Below are 17055 nucleotides of genomic sequence, written 5' to 3'. Positions count from 1 at the left end.
CTTTGTCTTTCCACATTCTTGTCTTCATTTACAGGTTCTGGGCTTCCTCAAAGTCAGGTTAGAGGATACCAGAGCAAAACCAATGGTAAACTCACTGCTGATTTGGTGGTACTTCCAATTCTGGTCATTTTCCCTAATCTGTTTGCTACCGTTTGTCTCAGAGACTTCAAATAGCTGCTCCATGCATTTTGTCCAAGTTTAATAGATGTAATCAATGAAAGACACACGTGGAGTGTCCTTATTCTATTTTATCCAGAGCCCGAAAACCAGATATCACTTTAGAAACAATATTCCATGTTTGTCCTTTATAGCTGGACCAGGGAGAATATTGTCTCTAAGGCAGTGTCATCATCATCATGTCCTTTTAGCGTATTCAATAGTCACTCTCTTTGGGGTGAGTTTGAAGTAATCCACCTTTTCATCAGAGACTATGAATAACATAACCTGGCAAGCTGCATTACTGTGGAATCCTGCGCATCTCCTGGTAGAACAATGGGAGGTGGCTGTTTCCACTTCAGACTCATTTGGCTGATTTAGAGAAACTTTGGGACACCTGTAAAATGACACTGAGATCAATTTAGGCATCCATCTGCCATCTTGAAAAATGACATGCAATAAAACCTTTCAACTGGGTATAATTTTTGAAGTTTTTATCAGCTGCCACATGTATCCCACGGTAGCAAGAGTGATGCAGGCCCACTGATTAGGGTTTCAAGTACTAAGAAATACAGGTGTCCTGCCTGCCTTGATGCTGTGCTTTGTGTACACTAGGGGATGGGAAGTAGGCTGGGAAGCAGATGGATTTAATTGACATTATATAAGTGAGAGCTATCACTTCCTCCCTTTCCCCCATACCGTGTCAGCAGGTAGAGTATCTCTGCCCACCAAAAACTAACATACAGCTCTATGCCCACTGACCTTAGGGTGCAGAAGCTCTTTGTTGTGGTCAGTCTGCAAAGAGAAGTCTATGTTTATGCCTAGCCTCCCTATTTATGGTGTTGCTTTTTAGGACAATGGATTTAATTAGTTTCTCCTTTTTTTCCTAGACTGACAAATATCATTTCTTAAGGAGTTTCTATTGGTTTCCTGTTTCAGCTGAAGTTTGGCAGTGAGAAGGCCATTTATTTTAATGGTTGGGTATTTTTTCTTCTCCTTAAATGGACTAGTGAGGAAAGAATCAGTGAAAGAGGAATATTTGGTACCTCTTTCAGAATTTGGATTAGGTATTAGAGTTGATCATCCAAAGATCTTGGATGGTGTCCCCCTGTCCAGATATATCCATGGAACACTATGTTATTCAGATGTGCCAGCGCAGCCTCACCCTTCCTGTTCTCCCTCACTCGTGAAGTGCGCGGGGAGTTGTGAAGCCGTGCAGCGGGCAGAAGGCTGGGCTTGGGGGTGTGTTGTAAGCCTCCGAATTAGGACAGGATTTGTTGTAAGACCTCGCACTGCTTGCTCAAGCTTTCTGAGCTTCATATTCACCCACAGTAAAAAGTGAAAGAGGCTAGCAGATTGTTGGAAAGATTACCAGTACGTGACGGTACGTCACCCCCTTCTTGTTCCTGAGGGGTTGGTGGTACTGTTTGGGTTGCTATTTGTGATGAGATCTGACACTGGATTAAGATTGGGTCACTGATGGAAGAACCTAATCTAAAGCCACTCTCTAGGGTGGTGTAAAGGCATCCCTCCATATACTGCTTACAATCTTGTGTTGCCAAAATCTTTGTAGATGACTGATATTGGGGGAGGTCCCTGGAACTCTGTGGTGAGATACAGAATTAGTAGAATTTTCTGCCTGAGTACATTTTCTAGGGCAGCAGCATTGTTCATCAGCCTAAGTGACACTGGGTCCCTCAACCTTTCTGTCCCCTACCCCCACAGCTAGAAGATTTTACCTGCATGTACAGGTGAAACCTGGATGCACCTGTCTGGCTTTTCCCAGGCCTCTCAGTGAATGGAGATTTGCTGGCTATTCTTTTCCATATGTAATGAATGTCCAGCTAGCAAGTGCAGCCCTGCCCAGGACAGAACCCTGCAGTGGCAGTGCCTGGAAGGAGAACAGCTGTGTGCTGCGCTGTGTTACCTGTGGAGACTACACTACCTGTGTAGTGACCTCCCGGGTCCTGCCTGGAGGATTGATATGTAGTATGGACTTGAACTTACTCATAGAACCAACGGGCACAGGAACAGAGAGACCTCTCCTTGACCAAGCAGGATTATCACACGTCTTCTCTTTCTTCTCATCTTATACCAACTGTAGGATACCATCCTGGCAGTTTTCTGGGAATACTGAACTATAACAAGGGCTAAAATCTTCCAAGAAATGCAACAAGAAGGAGGAAATGTGCCTTCCGGAGCTCTTCTCAGGAGGCATACACTTGGTGGTTGGAAGGAATACTTAGGTAAACTCTTTGGGATAGGAGGAATGAGTTCCCTTGAACATGTTACTCCACGTTCAAGTAACAACAGATATTTTCTAATTTGCCTTCTAAAATGTCGCATCCACTTAATTGCCAGGCTTTTCTTTTGCTGAAGGGAGTATGCAAAATTGGGGCCAGGGTTGAATTGCTGAGGGCAATAGAGGCTGAGGTCTGTGACCTGTGATCATTCTGCTCTCTTTCATCCCCACCCAGCGCTCAGCCTCTACTGCAAATACAAGTTAAACAAGTATTTTTTTTTTTTTTTTTTTTTTTTTTTTTGCGGTACGCGGGCCTCTCACTGCTGTGGCCTCTCCCGTTGTGGAGCACAGGCTCCGGACGCGCAGGCTCAGCGGCCATGGCTCACGGGCCCAGCCGCGCCGCGGCATGTGGGATCTTCCCGGACCGGGGCACGAACCCGCGTCCCCCGCATTGGCAGGCGGATTCTCAACCACTGCGCCACCAGGGAAGCCCTAAACAAGTACTTTTAAAAATAATGTTTGAGCAAGCATCAGAGTATTAGCATGCCTTTCTGGTGGACCAAGGATGTGCCAGGTATCAGTTCAGAATCAGTCTGAACTGATACCTGGCAAACAAAGAGGAAAGCCAGTTGCTAGGAGGGAGGATGAAAGATGAAAGTAGAATCTAGTGAGTCTCCACTGGAGGGATGTAAGCAAGAGTCAAGCCCACAAATTGGAAGTAGCAAATCCAGTCTACCCATCAGGGACTTTTTGTCTCAGGGCTCCTTTCAGGAGACCAGGCTGGGTCTTTATGTCCATGTATGACCTTTCTCCTATTTGGGGAGACAGTCAGTTCCTCCAAATACCGAACTTCTCTCTTATCATTCTATCTATTCAGAGTGAACTTGCTGGCCACTAGGGAAGGGGAGGGGGAGGGAGGACCTGCAGGGAACACTGCTGTCTTTTGGGGATAAACTCAAGGTACTTAGTTTTTCTCCTCAGTCCAGAGGATCATTTGTTGATTAGTGATGTTCCAGGTTTTAACAGTAGCAGCTAAGCAATAGGAAGCCATGAATCACTGGCCCAACGTCTAACTGGCTATGTTCCCTTGTGCAAGTAGTAGAGATGTCTTCATCATTACCATCACCAACACTCATTATTTATGATAGAGCATTTATAGAACATCTACAGGGTCCACACTCAGTAAGTGCCATCTTTTAGTATGATTAAGCCGCCAAAGCACCTATCACATAGGAAGCACTCAGAAAACATTAGCTATTTGCCAGGCACTATGTTAGGTGTTTTACATGGATCACCTCATTTCATCTGTCTTCCTGGGAAATAGGTACTATTGTTGCTTTCATTTTGCAGGTGAGGGGATTGAGGCTTGGAGAGGTTATACAACTGGCCCAGTTACGTTCATTGAGGCTGGGATTTGAACCCAGAGGCTGCATGTGCTTTGGTACTTCCTACATTGCTGCTGCTCTCAGGATCATGGCCCCTCTTAAACAGAAACTGCTAAGGCCAGCTAAATACCTCAGCAATTTATAAGCTGTCCCCTTTCAGTCTCTGAACCAAATGTCATTTTGACGAGGCCTAAAATCCACTCCAGGAAGCCGCAGAGGGGAATTTCAAGTCATTTCTAACTTCCTGTGAAAATATTCTCTAGCTGGCAAGAGATTTTTCCGGGTAACAGTGAATACACAATAAAGCGGGTGCCTCTACCTTGGGTACCTGGCTCACAACCCATTCGGCTTCCCAATCACCCTGATACCTAAAACTAACAGAATTTATGCTCGCGGTTTGAACGGCTCTGTTCAGCCAAAAAGCAAAAGTTTATGGCCGAAACCCTTGGCTCTGAAATGAAATCTAGTCTCTTTGGCTCAACTTTATTAGGCTCTATTGTACAGCGATACGAGACGTAAGTATCCAGAATCTGCTGTCACTAAAACAGGACTGAGTTGGCAAACATTTTTGTCCTCACATTCCACACTGTGTCCTAAAATGGAAAAGTTAAATAGAAATTAGGGATACAAATAGGAGCCATTTCCTGAAACTTTAATTTTAATTGAATTAAATAGAGCTGTGTCATTGTTCTCTCTTTACACAGCCCACATTGAAGTGGAGACTAAGTTATTATTGGGGTCATTGGATCAATGGAGAGAGACTGGGTAGATAAGTCTGGATCCCTGAAATATTGTTTAGACTAATTATCACAGCAACCCAAACACTGGGATACCCATCTTGTGCTTAATTATCTACAGGCTTTCTCTGTAACTGGCTCCAATATTTAGTGATACTCATAGAAAGCATCCTTTTTCATCTCTTATTCAAATCCTTTGGGCCATGATTGATTCTCTGGTCCTCAAAGGCATGGTCCTCAAAGAGAATACTTGTTCCATGTTCTTCACTCTCTTTGGGAATACCTTTGCTACTGTACGTGGGGTCCATGTTTGGGGAGTATTTATGTTGCCTGGGAGCTTGTTAGAAATGCAGAATCTTAGACCCCACCCCAGGACTACAGGAAGCACATTTTACTAACACCCTTGGGTGATTCGCATGCTCTTCAGAGTTTGGGAAGACTGGACTCACAGCCTTAGACCTGCACACTGGTGAGAAACTATCCTGTGTTAACTTCAGTGGATGCAGTGGGATTCTCCCCAAACTATCTAGAATATTGAAGATTTTGTAAACACATAGGTAGGTAGTTCTCTAATGGTTTGTCTTATCAAAAGCAACCTCATAATTCCTGGGCTGATTCAAATGCTTTTCTACCTAACTCTTTTTCTCCCAGTTCTTAATTAGTTAATAGCGAACACTTGTTTTGGGTCTCAATTTTAGAATTTAGGAGTAATGGAATTGCCAAATGCAGCCTTTGCTGGGCTCAGTCTGTTTCCTGTTGAATTGTTGTTTGACCCTACATTGGAATGCAAAAGAGTGCAATCCAGAAGATAGAGGGCTAGGTCACATGGGAAAGAGAGCATAGTCATGAGACGGAGCAAAGGGGGCTCCTCTCTGCAGGGAGCGCGGTGGGACTCCTAGCTAGTAAGAGGCAGGACTTCTGTTAGATGGGCAAATACACCAGTTCCTGAGAGTCCCTTCTTTCAAATGCAAGCCTCCAAGGTATTGGAGCTAGAATTTAGAAAACCATAAGCCACTTGCTAAGTAGCCCAAGATGTTCTGTGATGACAAAGTTTCCCAGAAATGTACTGCTCAGTAGGAAGTGTTCTGGGAAGTTTAAAAATCACCCGACTCTACACATTCCCCATGAGATGCCAAGAATGCGGAGTTTTTCAGCATTCGGGGGGCAGAAATTGGTTCCTTTCATGGTCTACACTAAATGCTATGAAGTTATCGGCACTGACTTGTGATTAGATGCCTGGAAAAATTGTGCTTGTTTCTTTGTGTCTCTTTCTCCAGTTTTGTCTTGCTCAGTTCAATTCAACAAATGTTAATTAAGCACCTCTTATAAGCACCTCATAAGGTAGTATGCTGCTTGATCTAGAAGATACAAAGTTGAATGCCTAAGGGAGGGTCTCGTGTTCCAAAATTTCACTTTATTATAGTTCTTGTCAGATGTTAGAAGACTCAGATGCTGTGACGGTAGCTAATGACAAGTAATGCATACGGAGTGCGTACTGCCACCCAGGGAATGTTCTAAGCAGTCTTTATCCATTATCTCTTTTAGCCCTCCCAAGCTCACCAGAGGTGGGCATGATGTGTGTTCCCATTAAGACAGGGCAGAGCACCTCAATTTGGGGAAATGAGGAAAGTCCTCACAGACGAGGTGGCATACGATGGGAACTTTATAGGTAGAGTTGGATCTTGACAGCTGAAAATGGCCACAGAGAGATTTCTGACAGTAGTAGGATCAGGGAAACGAAGTGGTGGGGAGATCAGAGGGAGGAAGTTTTTAGAATAGCATTGCTGGTCTCCATGAGCTGCTCCTTGAAATACAGGATTCTGTGACTTAGTACCATGTTTTCCCTTTGGAGATTTACAATTCATAGTAACATGTGAAATACTCTGAGTTGCACTAAAAAACTCCCCAGTTTGGCTTTGTGAAATCCAGCACTTCCCAAATGTATTTCATCCCTTCAACAAATATTGAGCTACTGCTATGTTCCATGCACTGTTCCAGGCTCTGGAGACTCAGGTGAATTTTTCTGCCTTCAAAAAACCTATATTTTAATGGGGACACCATAGAACTCCCTCTTCACTCTCTTATGTTCAAGGTGACACCTGTTAGTAAGTTCTGTCGAGGCTACTTTGGGAAATCTTAGTTGGGAATAATCCTACTTTACTGGAATTTGGGGAAAATTGTGAGAAGTAAGGTTGGTAAGATAGAGTAGGACCAGCACAACTGCAAATGCAGTCCTTGGATGGGTGCCATGAACTGTTTGCTACTCATCCACGAAGTGACAAGTACAGAAAATGAGAGGAATGCTTAGGAACTTTTAGAGCAGTTTGACAGATTAATTTTATATTGGTTGAATCTAATGATAGAAATTTTGGACTTGTATTTTGCATGTCTTGTCTATTCTTTTTTTTTTTTTTGGAAATCATTTCTGTTAGATTTTGCAGAAGTTTGAGTCTGCAAAACGATGGATACTAGAAATAAAAACAAAACCCTGGTCTCTCACCCCAGATGGGTTGAGAAGCTCTGTTCTGGAAAATCCTGCCTGCCAGGGACTGAATTGTTCTCCTGAGGATTGCTTGGCAGGCATCTGCTTGAGAACACTTACTTGCTGCTTGCCATACCCAGATGAGAATTATTTTTAGTAGTATTTTAAGAACCTTATTATTTGAAGCACAAGTGAGGATGTTCTTAACTATTATCAAGATTGCAAAACCAAAGTCCTATTTGGACAGACAGTGAATAGGCCCATCTTTAACAAGGCCTGGCAACACTTAAGCATAAATACCTTTTCTACATTGGAGAGGAAAAAAAGCAAAGGGTAGAACAACCTACCTACGTATTAAAAAAATTACCGATTTCCTGCCACATAGGCCACACTCTCTGAAATAATTTATAAATAATAATTATTTTTAAAAGTTCTCATATCACTCTTTCTGTTAACCCTTCCTTTAACTTCAGTTCCTCTGGCATTCTGTGTTTTCAGAAGTAGTCTAAGTTGAGGTAACATAGCAGGGGGGAAAATACCCTGTCTGCTCTTTTGCATGTGGTGTGGTCTGTTGATCTCACTCTGAACACTTCATGTGGGCTGATCTTTTTATTCATAATGCTTGATGGAAGAGATCTCATTTGATAGCCTGCAGCCCACTAGTCTGGGATTAAGAGATTTGGTGGAAGTCCACGCCAGAATTAATCTTTGGAGTTGTTTATTTATTCCTTCAGTGCTGAAGCAACCAGTTATCTTGCATTCCATCAAATTCCAAATAATGTGTTTTAATTGACATTGTCCCAAAGCCTTTGGAAAAATCTGAGATCCTTTCATTCTATTCTCACATTCTGGAAAATACAATCTGAAATAGGCCATAATTGTGGAATGCCAAATCATTATGGGGTCCCTGAAATCCAGTGCTGCTCTCGGAAGGACAGCCAACCTGAGTCCACATCCAAGAAGGACAGCATTGATATGCAATTTGGCACAGAGAAGAGATATATTCTTTTTTTTTTTTTTTTTTTTTAAGAGATATATTCTGAAAAGGTGCAAATCACTGTTGGTTTCCCATCTCTTCTGTTTCTTTCCTTTGTTTTCAACTTTATCACCAGTTTCCTTCACCCCCCCCACCCCCCCGAAAGCTGTGCAGCAAGGCTTTCTCTGTTCTGGCACTCGTGAGGAGCTAAGCCAGCAAGACTCAAACATTTTGTTTTTTAATTCTATGAGTTTATGTTGAGACGAGGAAGAGAGGGAGAAAGAGCCTCATGCCTACTGGTAAGAACTGCGGCAAGTTTGTTAACGTTGGAACATAGAGGGAAATGAAGGAGGAGAGAGAGAATCCAGGAACTGGGTCAGTGATAAAGTCGTCTTAAGTTGTTAAGTTGGAATTAATTAATTAGTTGGAATTAATAACCTTCAGTTGTCCTTAGCATTGTTCTTCCCAGCAAGAAATGATTAGGTGCAACATTGAATCAGGTTTTTTCCAGTGGCAGAGCATGCCGTTGAGGGATGGGGATAAAGGACCCCACTCATTTTAGTGACCAGCCCACACGCTCATCACCCTAGAGCCCATCAATGCTGATTCCATGTTTATTACTGGAATTAAGAGCTTGACACATTCTGTGGGTGTTCTCTGTTTTTTGTGGGCGTAAATATGTTTTTGTGGAATCTCAGATACGTTGGCCAGTTCCTGTCAGTGCGCTCTGTTTTAGACTGTCACATTACAAAGGACAGTGACAACGTATTGTGTAATTTATATGTACAAATATTCATTCAGATGTAGCTAATTGATTCTAGTTAAGGACTTTTATGATTTAAAACTATACATCCTTTAGAGCAAGAATATCGAGAATTTGGATAGATTTTTTAAAAATCTTAAGTGTATTAAATACCTGCTATTACAATAAATAGTCTTCTACTACCAGTTTTGGGCAATGCTGGTGTGTATGTTACAACTCAACTCACCTCTTCTTATTGCAGCTATCAACATAATGGTCATTGCTTTTTATAATTTCCTCTTAGTTCATTATATTTGATGTGCACAACATAGCGTATATTTGGATTAAAACAATGTACTTGTTTTCAATTAAATAAGGATTGGTATATGATAGTCTTTGGAATTATTTATACGACTCTGGAGGTAGGGATGGACTTCTGCAAAATTATTTGGCTGTAATCAGCACAGTTATGCAGACTCTGCTGGAAACAGAAATCACAGTGATTATAACATACCGCAGCTGGGATGGTTGATTTTTCACATTCCCTGGGCTGTTAGTGTTAGAGAAACACAGTTTCACCCTAATCAGAGAAAGCATAAAATATAAAAGGTGTCATTACTGACCCACCGTTAGTAACACATGCAAAATCTGGGAGCAAGAAGGTGTTACTTTCCCCCAGAGCCAAGGCTGATGTTTCCAGTTTGATGGTGCCTTTGGTGGTGGAGCCATCGGCCCCCAGATTGGTGTACAACCGTTTACTTAAGGGATTGAACTAGACTGGTTGAAAAATTAGATAATGAAGGGCAGATAAATAAGACCATGAGAAGTGTGGACGAGCGAGAGCCCCACGGCTTATATCTCTTTTCTCACTGAAGATCTGCGAGTGTTTGATGAGTAAGGACCCAGAGCACATCACCTGCTCATCTTTGCTAGGTGCTTTTCTGAAGCAGCGGGAGTTTGATGTGACAGCCAGAGGAGAAATTGCTGCCTCAGGAAATGCTTTGCCTTTGACTGATTGTTGAATGGCTGGCAAATTAATTTTGGCACCTTTCCCTAAGTCATTTTGGACCCCTTCTTTCATTTTTCTGCTGGGTAGTGTGTATTCACATTACACTTAAAAATATTTCGACAACACAAATGTGGAGAACAGCATGTACTATTTTAGGCAAGAAGTTGTAGGCTGGGATGGTTCCATTTTATAGAATAGAAATGATGCCGCCGTGCTCTGAGAGGAGGTCTCAACTCTCCTTTCAGCTCAACTTAAAATCAATATCACTTCTCACTGACTTCTCACAAAGTCAGGGGCTCCAGGGTTTAAGATCTTGCGTTCTTGAGGAGCTTTTCCTCTTAGGTACTTATATTCCACAAACCCTCCAAGCCCCCCAGAATCCTAGCACCACTGCTTCTCTATATATTTACCCTGTCAATCTCTAGCAAGAGATAGTATGGTGGGTGGTTAACAGTATGAACTCTGAATCCTGTTTGTACCACTCATTGGCTTTGTAACCTTTAGTGGGTTACTTAACCTCTCTGTGCCTCTGTTAAAGGGGACTTATAATGACAGTAACTCATTCTACCAGCTCTAGATCGTTTTGTTCACTGTCAAGTGTTTTAAACTCAACATATTGTATTTTATACTAATTTTTCCTTCCCTAAGAATGTATTTGATTATGGCTAACAAAACTAAAGGGAATGTGCATTTTGCTTTTGCTTTTTTCAAAATAAGTGAAAGGTGCCATGCTTGAGACTTAGAAAGGTAAACTTTGATAAGAAGGGGTAGTTGAAGCCCTTGCCTCGGGATGAAGATTGAGGTTCTGTTGTCTGAGTTTGTGGCACATTACAGTGTCTTAAGGCTGGGTGCTCTATCCCTGACTCTCCTGATGTGATGACCTGTTCCTGTCATTGTTCTGCCACAACTTGTCATTCTTGCTCTTAAGGATTAAAGGGTGTAAGTGTTAATTATAATTACTGATTCTCCTGATATTATACGTATTGGTTTTTTTAAAAAAATTTACTTGTGGTAAAATACATATAACAAAATTCACCATTTTACCATTTAAATCTTTCTCAGTAATTTTTTTTTATGTGTGTGGGAACATTTATCAGAACCTGAAAAATTTGTTAACTTATCAGTAGGGAAATTGTGTTAAAGATGTAGAAATCTTAAAGGGTTATAACAATGAATTTAAACTCCTCAGCTTTTAGACAGTCCATTCAGTACTTCTGCATCTAGCATTATACATACCATCTGAGCATCTGGATATGTCTGTGGAAGAGGCATTTTGCTTTCCAGGAAAGTTCTGTTCATTTTTTTTTTTTTTTCCGGTTTTTTGACTTCTAGTCTTCAAGCATTTCAGATCAGCCACAAACTTGCAGGAAAAAAATGTGGAAAAAAATCAGCAAAAGTCAGATATATATCGTCAGATATATCTTAGAAAGGTATATCTGATGCTTTTTCTGACAAAGAGAAAAATATGGGAAAATAAATACCAGTTTAAATAAAATTCAGTCAGTAACTAGAATGGCTCATAAGATACAGAATATGCTCAAAAGTATTTGCTGAATTAATGAATCAATGAACAATTTATGCTAAGTTCAAAAGAAACATGAATATAATATTTGTATCCTAAAAAGAATTTATTTCTACTTAAAAAGTTTAGTGATGAACCTACAATAAAATTTGGTCTCAAGAGTAGTTCCCTTGGGACATAGAGGCATGAAAATTATGACCATAACTAAAAGAACCAAATTAAAATCATATTAATTGAGGAATAGCACCAACAATCAATAATAATTGAGATAAAGCTTCATATTTTCATTATTTTTGAAAGCCAAGTGGAATATTTACATGAGCTACATAAGCAACATATTATAAAAGGAATGTCCCTGCTAAAAGAATAGGCTGAATTCTTCTGCTTCAAGAAAACTATTTGCCCGTAAAACTCAACTATGAGGATTTATAATTGGCAATCCCTCAGATACTATCCTATTTACCAATAAAAAATTATGATAACATAGTGCCCCAAATATTATATATTTCAAACTATTTACTAATGCAGACTAAACTTTCTTCAAATTAGTTGGAATTAATAACCTTTGCTTATGAAGTCAAGAATACTTTTATTTGAAAAACTAAGTTGAACTCTTATGAGTCGGGGAAATTAAAAAGTTTGTGCTTAGCTAAACACATAGCAGTTAAGTTTTAAAATCATAAAGTTTAGCAGTAGAAAAGGTTGAGTCCTTTTGGTTTTTTTTGTGTTTTTCTTTGTTTGTTTTTTTTTTCCGGTACGCGGGCCTCTCACTGTTGTGGCCTCTCTCGTTGCGGAGCACAGGCTCCGGACGCACAGGCTCAGCGGCCACAGCTCACGGGCCCAGCCGCTCCGCGGCACGTGGGATCCTCCCGGACCGGGGCACGAACCCGTGTCCCCTGCATCGGCAGGTGGACTCTCAACCACTGCACCACCAGGGAAGCCCATTCCTTTTGTTTTGAAAGACCCCACTCTGAGGAAGACTAATTTGTAGATGAACAACCCATACCCAGCAGTACTGCATAGCACATGTCTGATGTGTGGTAGTAGGTTAGAAGCAGAACCAACTAATGAGGTTAACCCATATGATCTAATAACCCAGCCAGTACTGCATAGCACATGTCTGATGTGTGGTAGTAGGTTAGAAGCAGAACCAACTAATGAGGTTAACCCATATGATCTAATAACCCAGCCAGAGCACAAAGCAGACATAGCATAGAAGCAGGGAGCATTCAATTTATTTCTAAATTATTCCTAGCTTTTGTATTCCAGAGCATCACCAAGTAGATGGTAGGTGTGCATTTCTCACTGTTTCCAAGTCTCTTTCATTTCCCCCAGTTAACTGACTTTTGGGTCGTAAGCAAGATGCCTTTTTTTTTTTTTGGCTGTGTCTGGTCTTAGTTGCGGCATGCGGGTTCTCCGCTGTGGCGTGTGGGCTTTTCTCTAGTTGCAGCGTGTGCGTTTTTTTTTTATTTTCCTCTCTCTCTAGTTGTGGCACACGGGCTTCTCTCTAGTTGTGGCATGCAGGTTTTCTCTCTCCAGTTGTGGCGCGCAGGATCCAGAGTGAGTTGCCTCTGTAGCTGTGGCCTGAGGGCTCCAGAGTGCGTGGGCTCTATAGTTTGCGAAACCCAGGCTCTCTAGTTGAGGCGCCGGCTCAGTAGTTGTGGTGCATGGGCTTAGTTGCCTTGCAGCAGGTGGGATCTTAGTTCCCTGACCAGGGATCGAACTCGCGTCCCCCGCATTGGTGGGTGGATTCTTTACCACTGGACAACCGGGGAAGTCCCAAGATGCCTTTTAATTCAGTACCAGCACAGGACATTATTAAGAGCCACTTCCAGTTGGCTGGGAAGCTCCTTTTCATCCTCCCCCTTATCTAACCTCCAGTGGAAGTGAACTGGGGAGACAGCAGCTTACAGACACCCAAGGACCACACAGCCTGCCTGTCTTCCTGCCTTGGGAATCCATGACATCCCCAAGCTCCCAGAGGGGCTCAGCGTTCTTGTTGTTTTCACTTGATACTTTTAAATGGTCGATTCCAAGGTAAAACCTTTCCAGAAATACCTCACGTGAAGAGGGCTGTTGGGAAAACCAGTTGAACTTGATTAATTACGACAAAAAAACAAAAACATTTTCATGATATTTTGGTTAAGACCTTTCTGAAACTACATTTTACTTTCTTTTTTAAAATTATTTTATTTTATTTATTTATTTTTAAATTCATTTTTGGCTGCATTGGGTCTTCGTTGCTGCGCACGGGCTTTCTCTACTTGCGGCGAGCAGGGGCTACTCTTTGTTGCAGTGTGTGGCCTTCTCATTGCAGTGGCTTCTCTTGTTGTGGAGCGCAGGCTCTAGGCACGCAGGCTTCAGTAGTTGTGGCACACAGGCTCAGTAGTTGTGGCTCGCACGCTCTAGAACGCAGGCTCAGTAGATGTGGCCACACGGGCTTAGTCGCTCCGCGGCATGTGGGATCTTCCCGGACCAGGGCTCGAACCCGTGTCCCCTGCATTGGCAGGTGGATTCTTAACCATTGCGCCACCAGAGAAGCCCTACATTTTACTTTTTGTGAAATTCAAGGTGGTGTTGGAAAAATCTACTTTTTCCCCAAAGTAGAAATAGATATGTTGTTTCATGTTATATATATATGCTCACTGCAAAAGCCTTCAGGCAATACAGAAATCGGTAGAGAAAAAGTGTCATTCTACATCTCAGAGATAACAGCTGTTACTGTTTTGGTATAAAGCTTTCTAGATTTTTCTACGGCTTTACGAACATTCAGATAATTATAGGGTATTGAAAAGTAGGATCAGACTATACACACTATTTAGTAATGTGCCTTTTAAGGTAATTTCTCTTTGCAAATATATACATTTTCATCATAATTTTTAATTGCTTCCCTGTATTCCATGGTATAAACCTACCATTTGTGGTTATTTCTAATTTCTTGTTCTAAGTACAAGAAGGATGTTCTTGTATATGTGTATGTGTACACTTATCTACTTGTTTCTTTGCTATGAATACTTAAAATGGAATTGTGTAAAAGAGTATGCACTTTTGTACGTTTTGATAACAATTTAAAAATTGCTCTCAAAACTTTTTATCAATTGTGGATGAGTGCCCATGCCTCCACCTTCTTGGAAATCATACAGATTTAGGAAGAAGTGGTGCTTTAGAGGGGACATCCGTCTAGTCTATGAGTTTAGGGACATGGAAGGTTTCACGTGGTGATGGGGTATGTTCCTGGTTGTTCAGGAAGGTCGCCATGACACAACCAGTGCATTCATTTGTTTGCCAGATGGGGTGACCCCACTTTCCTTTTACTATCCTATCTTAAACCCTTCTCCTGTGTTCTTCTCCCTTAGATTGAGGAAGACACATGGCAGAAATACTACTTGGAAGGAGTCTCAAATGAAATGTACACAGAATATCTCTCCAGTGCCTTCGTGGGTCTGTCCTTCCCTACTGTTTGTGAGTAAGTGACCACTAACCATATGCTCTTTGGCGTTCAGAAACATTTAACGTGTCTCTTGAAGGAAAGGCACCCCACCTATGGCCAGCACAGTGGGGACCCTGGACAATTACCAAGTGTCCTGTGCTCAGCCTTCTGTGATGAAGGGGGAAGGTGGGTCATTATATGGCCCCTGCCTGGGGGATTTCTGCTGGCTCTCCTTTCCCTCCAGTCCTGAGAATCTCAGGCTTGGACTCATCATTTGACCTAAATTATGAACTGCAGTTTTCCTGCATATCTTGAATTAATGCCCCTATGATGTAGACACATGTATGAAGGGTAGCATGAACCCATGCCTCTGATTTTACCAGGGCAAAACCAAATCTTGCTAGCACCTTGATGAAAGAAATTTTAATCTCTTTCAATTAAGTCAGATCATAAAGACATCAGGGAAGCCACTGTTCAAAGTGCTTTCACTATTTCCTGAGGCAGTGTGGAACCAACTGTGCACAGAGAGGCCTTGAAATAGTCCTGAGTGGTTTAGCCCCGAGATGGACAACTGGTATGTTATAACAATAAAAAGGCTTAGCATCTCCTTATACTGGCTCAGCAAGATGGATTTGAGCAAGGGGTAGCCCCAGCCTGCATGACCCCTTGAGGTTAGAACAGGTGATCATTTAAGGGGTATCACGTCAGGAGCTCCAGGTGTCCCAGACCCGAAGAAACTTCCACCAGGACGATGCCTCAGATTCCCCACCTAGAAGCTCAGATGTTGGATGTAAGTCAAACAGGGGTTTTGTCCCTATGAAAACACAGACTCCCTGGGAATGCTGAAACATGAAGCCCGGTACTTTGACACTGTAGCAAAGAATTTGGTAAACTCAGTCTCACTGATAAAAACTGGGAAGAAACAGGGGAATCTGGGAACCCACTGGGCTGAGGAAGAAGAGCTCTTCCCTTGTGCTGTCTGCCTGCCTGCAAACCAAACCCACCTTCTGGAAAGGGTGGCCTGAAGAGGACAGTCCTGGGGGGCTCTTGGGTTCCTCTGTCTCATAGTTTGCTGTTCTGTGCACAGCAGAGAGGGGCCAGGGCACCTGGTAGCTTGGTGTTTACCTGTCAGTGACTTCTGTCAGTGAGCACAGCAGGTGCACCCTGCCTGTCCCTGGGCCCAGACCCTAAGCAATCCAAAATGGTTTGACTGTTTACTGAGATTTCTCACCCTGTCTCGAAGCGAAAGTTTAAACGCTAAATGGACTGGAAAAGGGCATAGGTAATTGATTCCGAAGGAGTTATTTTCCGAAAATGGATGCCCTATTGTAACTCCCATGTGTTCCTTTCTTTGAGAGCTATTTCTCATTCTGCCATAAAGAGTTAACCATTCAGAGGCACTGGGTCCTGGAACACTGAGGCTTCCCAGGGGATTTTCTCTATCTTGGAGAGTGGCCTGCCTAGGATAAAAAGTCCAGGAGGATTCAGGACTTATATTAGAAGCTGGTCCTATGAAAAGGCAATTGAGGCCTCTTAGGTCCGATGTAGATGTGGTCTGAGCCCACAGCAGAGCTGCCAACGCCTGGAGGAGTCCTGTGGCACCTCGGGCATTAGCAGTGGAGTGTGTGAAGTCCCCTTCCTTGTCTTTGAGTCTCCTGGGCTTGATTGGTGTCAACATGAGTGCTGCCTTGCAAATCCCTTAGTCCACGTCCCTCCCCCACCCCCTTCCTGCTTTCCCATTGCTTCTCTTATTTTGCTTCTGGAAACTGAGTGAGTTCATTTTAAGAGTGTTAACCTGGAAGGTTAGAACTGCTCCCTCTAGAAGTTCCAGCTGGGATACCTGTGGGGTCAGTTTGACTCACGTATTTGTCCTGCACAGTGTTTCATTTCTTAAAAGTTAGTCGCCAATGTTTCAAAAAGGTGGTTCTTCACATAAAAACTAGACTCCTGGCCTCTTTTGAAAATCTGATGAACCAACACGGGACTTGCATTTCTCCCGAATGCTAAGGGACTCCCGTTTGCTGTAAGAAGGGGTTTAGTGAAGGACCTCCCCTCCCTGATGTCTTAAACTGGCCAGATTTGCGTTTACATCAGGGCCTGGCCCCCTCGATGTGTGAGTTTGCCAACTCTGACCCGTTGGGTGTGTGAAACTTCTCTGCCCTTTGGAGCCAACTCAAGAGCTGGACACTAGTCTGTAAATATTTCCCTTGACTGATTTGCATGTTGACAACATGTTCCGAGAAGGAGGGAGAAGATCCCTCAGACATGCCTTGTTGTCAGAGAATTTGGTGTTTGTTTGGTACAGCTTCTGGAATACAAAAACAAAAAACAAAATACCATCATGAAAAACTTCTGATGTGAGTGAGAATGTGTT

At 42.5% G+C, this 17055-nt stretch overlaps 1 protein-coding gene across 22 annotated transcripts in view; it reads left to right on the top strand.

Annotated features, from left to right (window-relative positions):
• The window catches only part of KCNMA1 (potassium calcium-activated channel subfamily M alpha 1), a 761872-nt gene that overhangs the window by 563402 nt on the left and 181415 nt on the right, over window positions 1–17055 (top strand). For all 22 annotated transcript variants that reach the window (XM_055080882.1, XM_055080883.1, XM_028481438.1 and 19 more), the window contains one exon: window positions 14608–14717. In XM_055080882.1, coding sequence (XP_054936857.1) covers window positions 14608–14717 — 110 coding nt within the window. The remainder of the gene's footprint in view (window positions 1–14607; window positions 14718–17055) is intronic.

The sequence above is a fragment of the Physeter macrocephalus genome, chromosome 20, assembly GCF_002837175.3.
Source record: "Physeter macrocephalus isolate SW-GA chromosome 20, ASM283717v5, whole genome shotgun sequence".
NCBI lineage: Eukaryota > Metazoa > Chordata > Mammalia > Artiodactyla > Physeteridae > Physeter > Physeter macrocephalus.
This window is presented reverse-complemented; position numbering and strand designations above follow the sequence as displayed.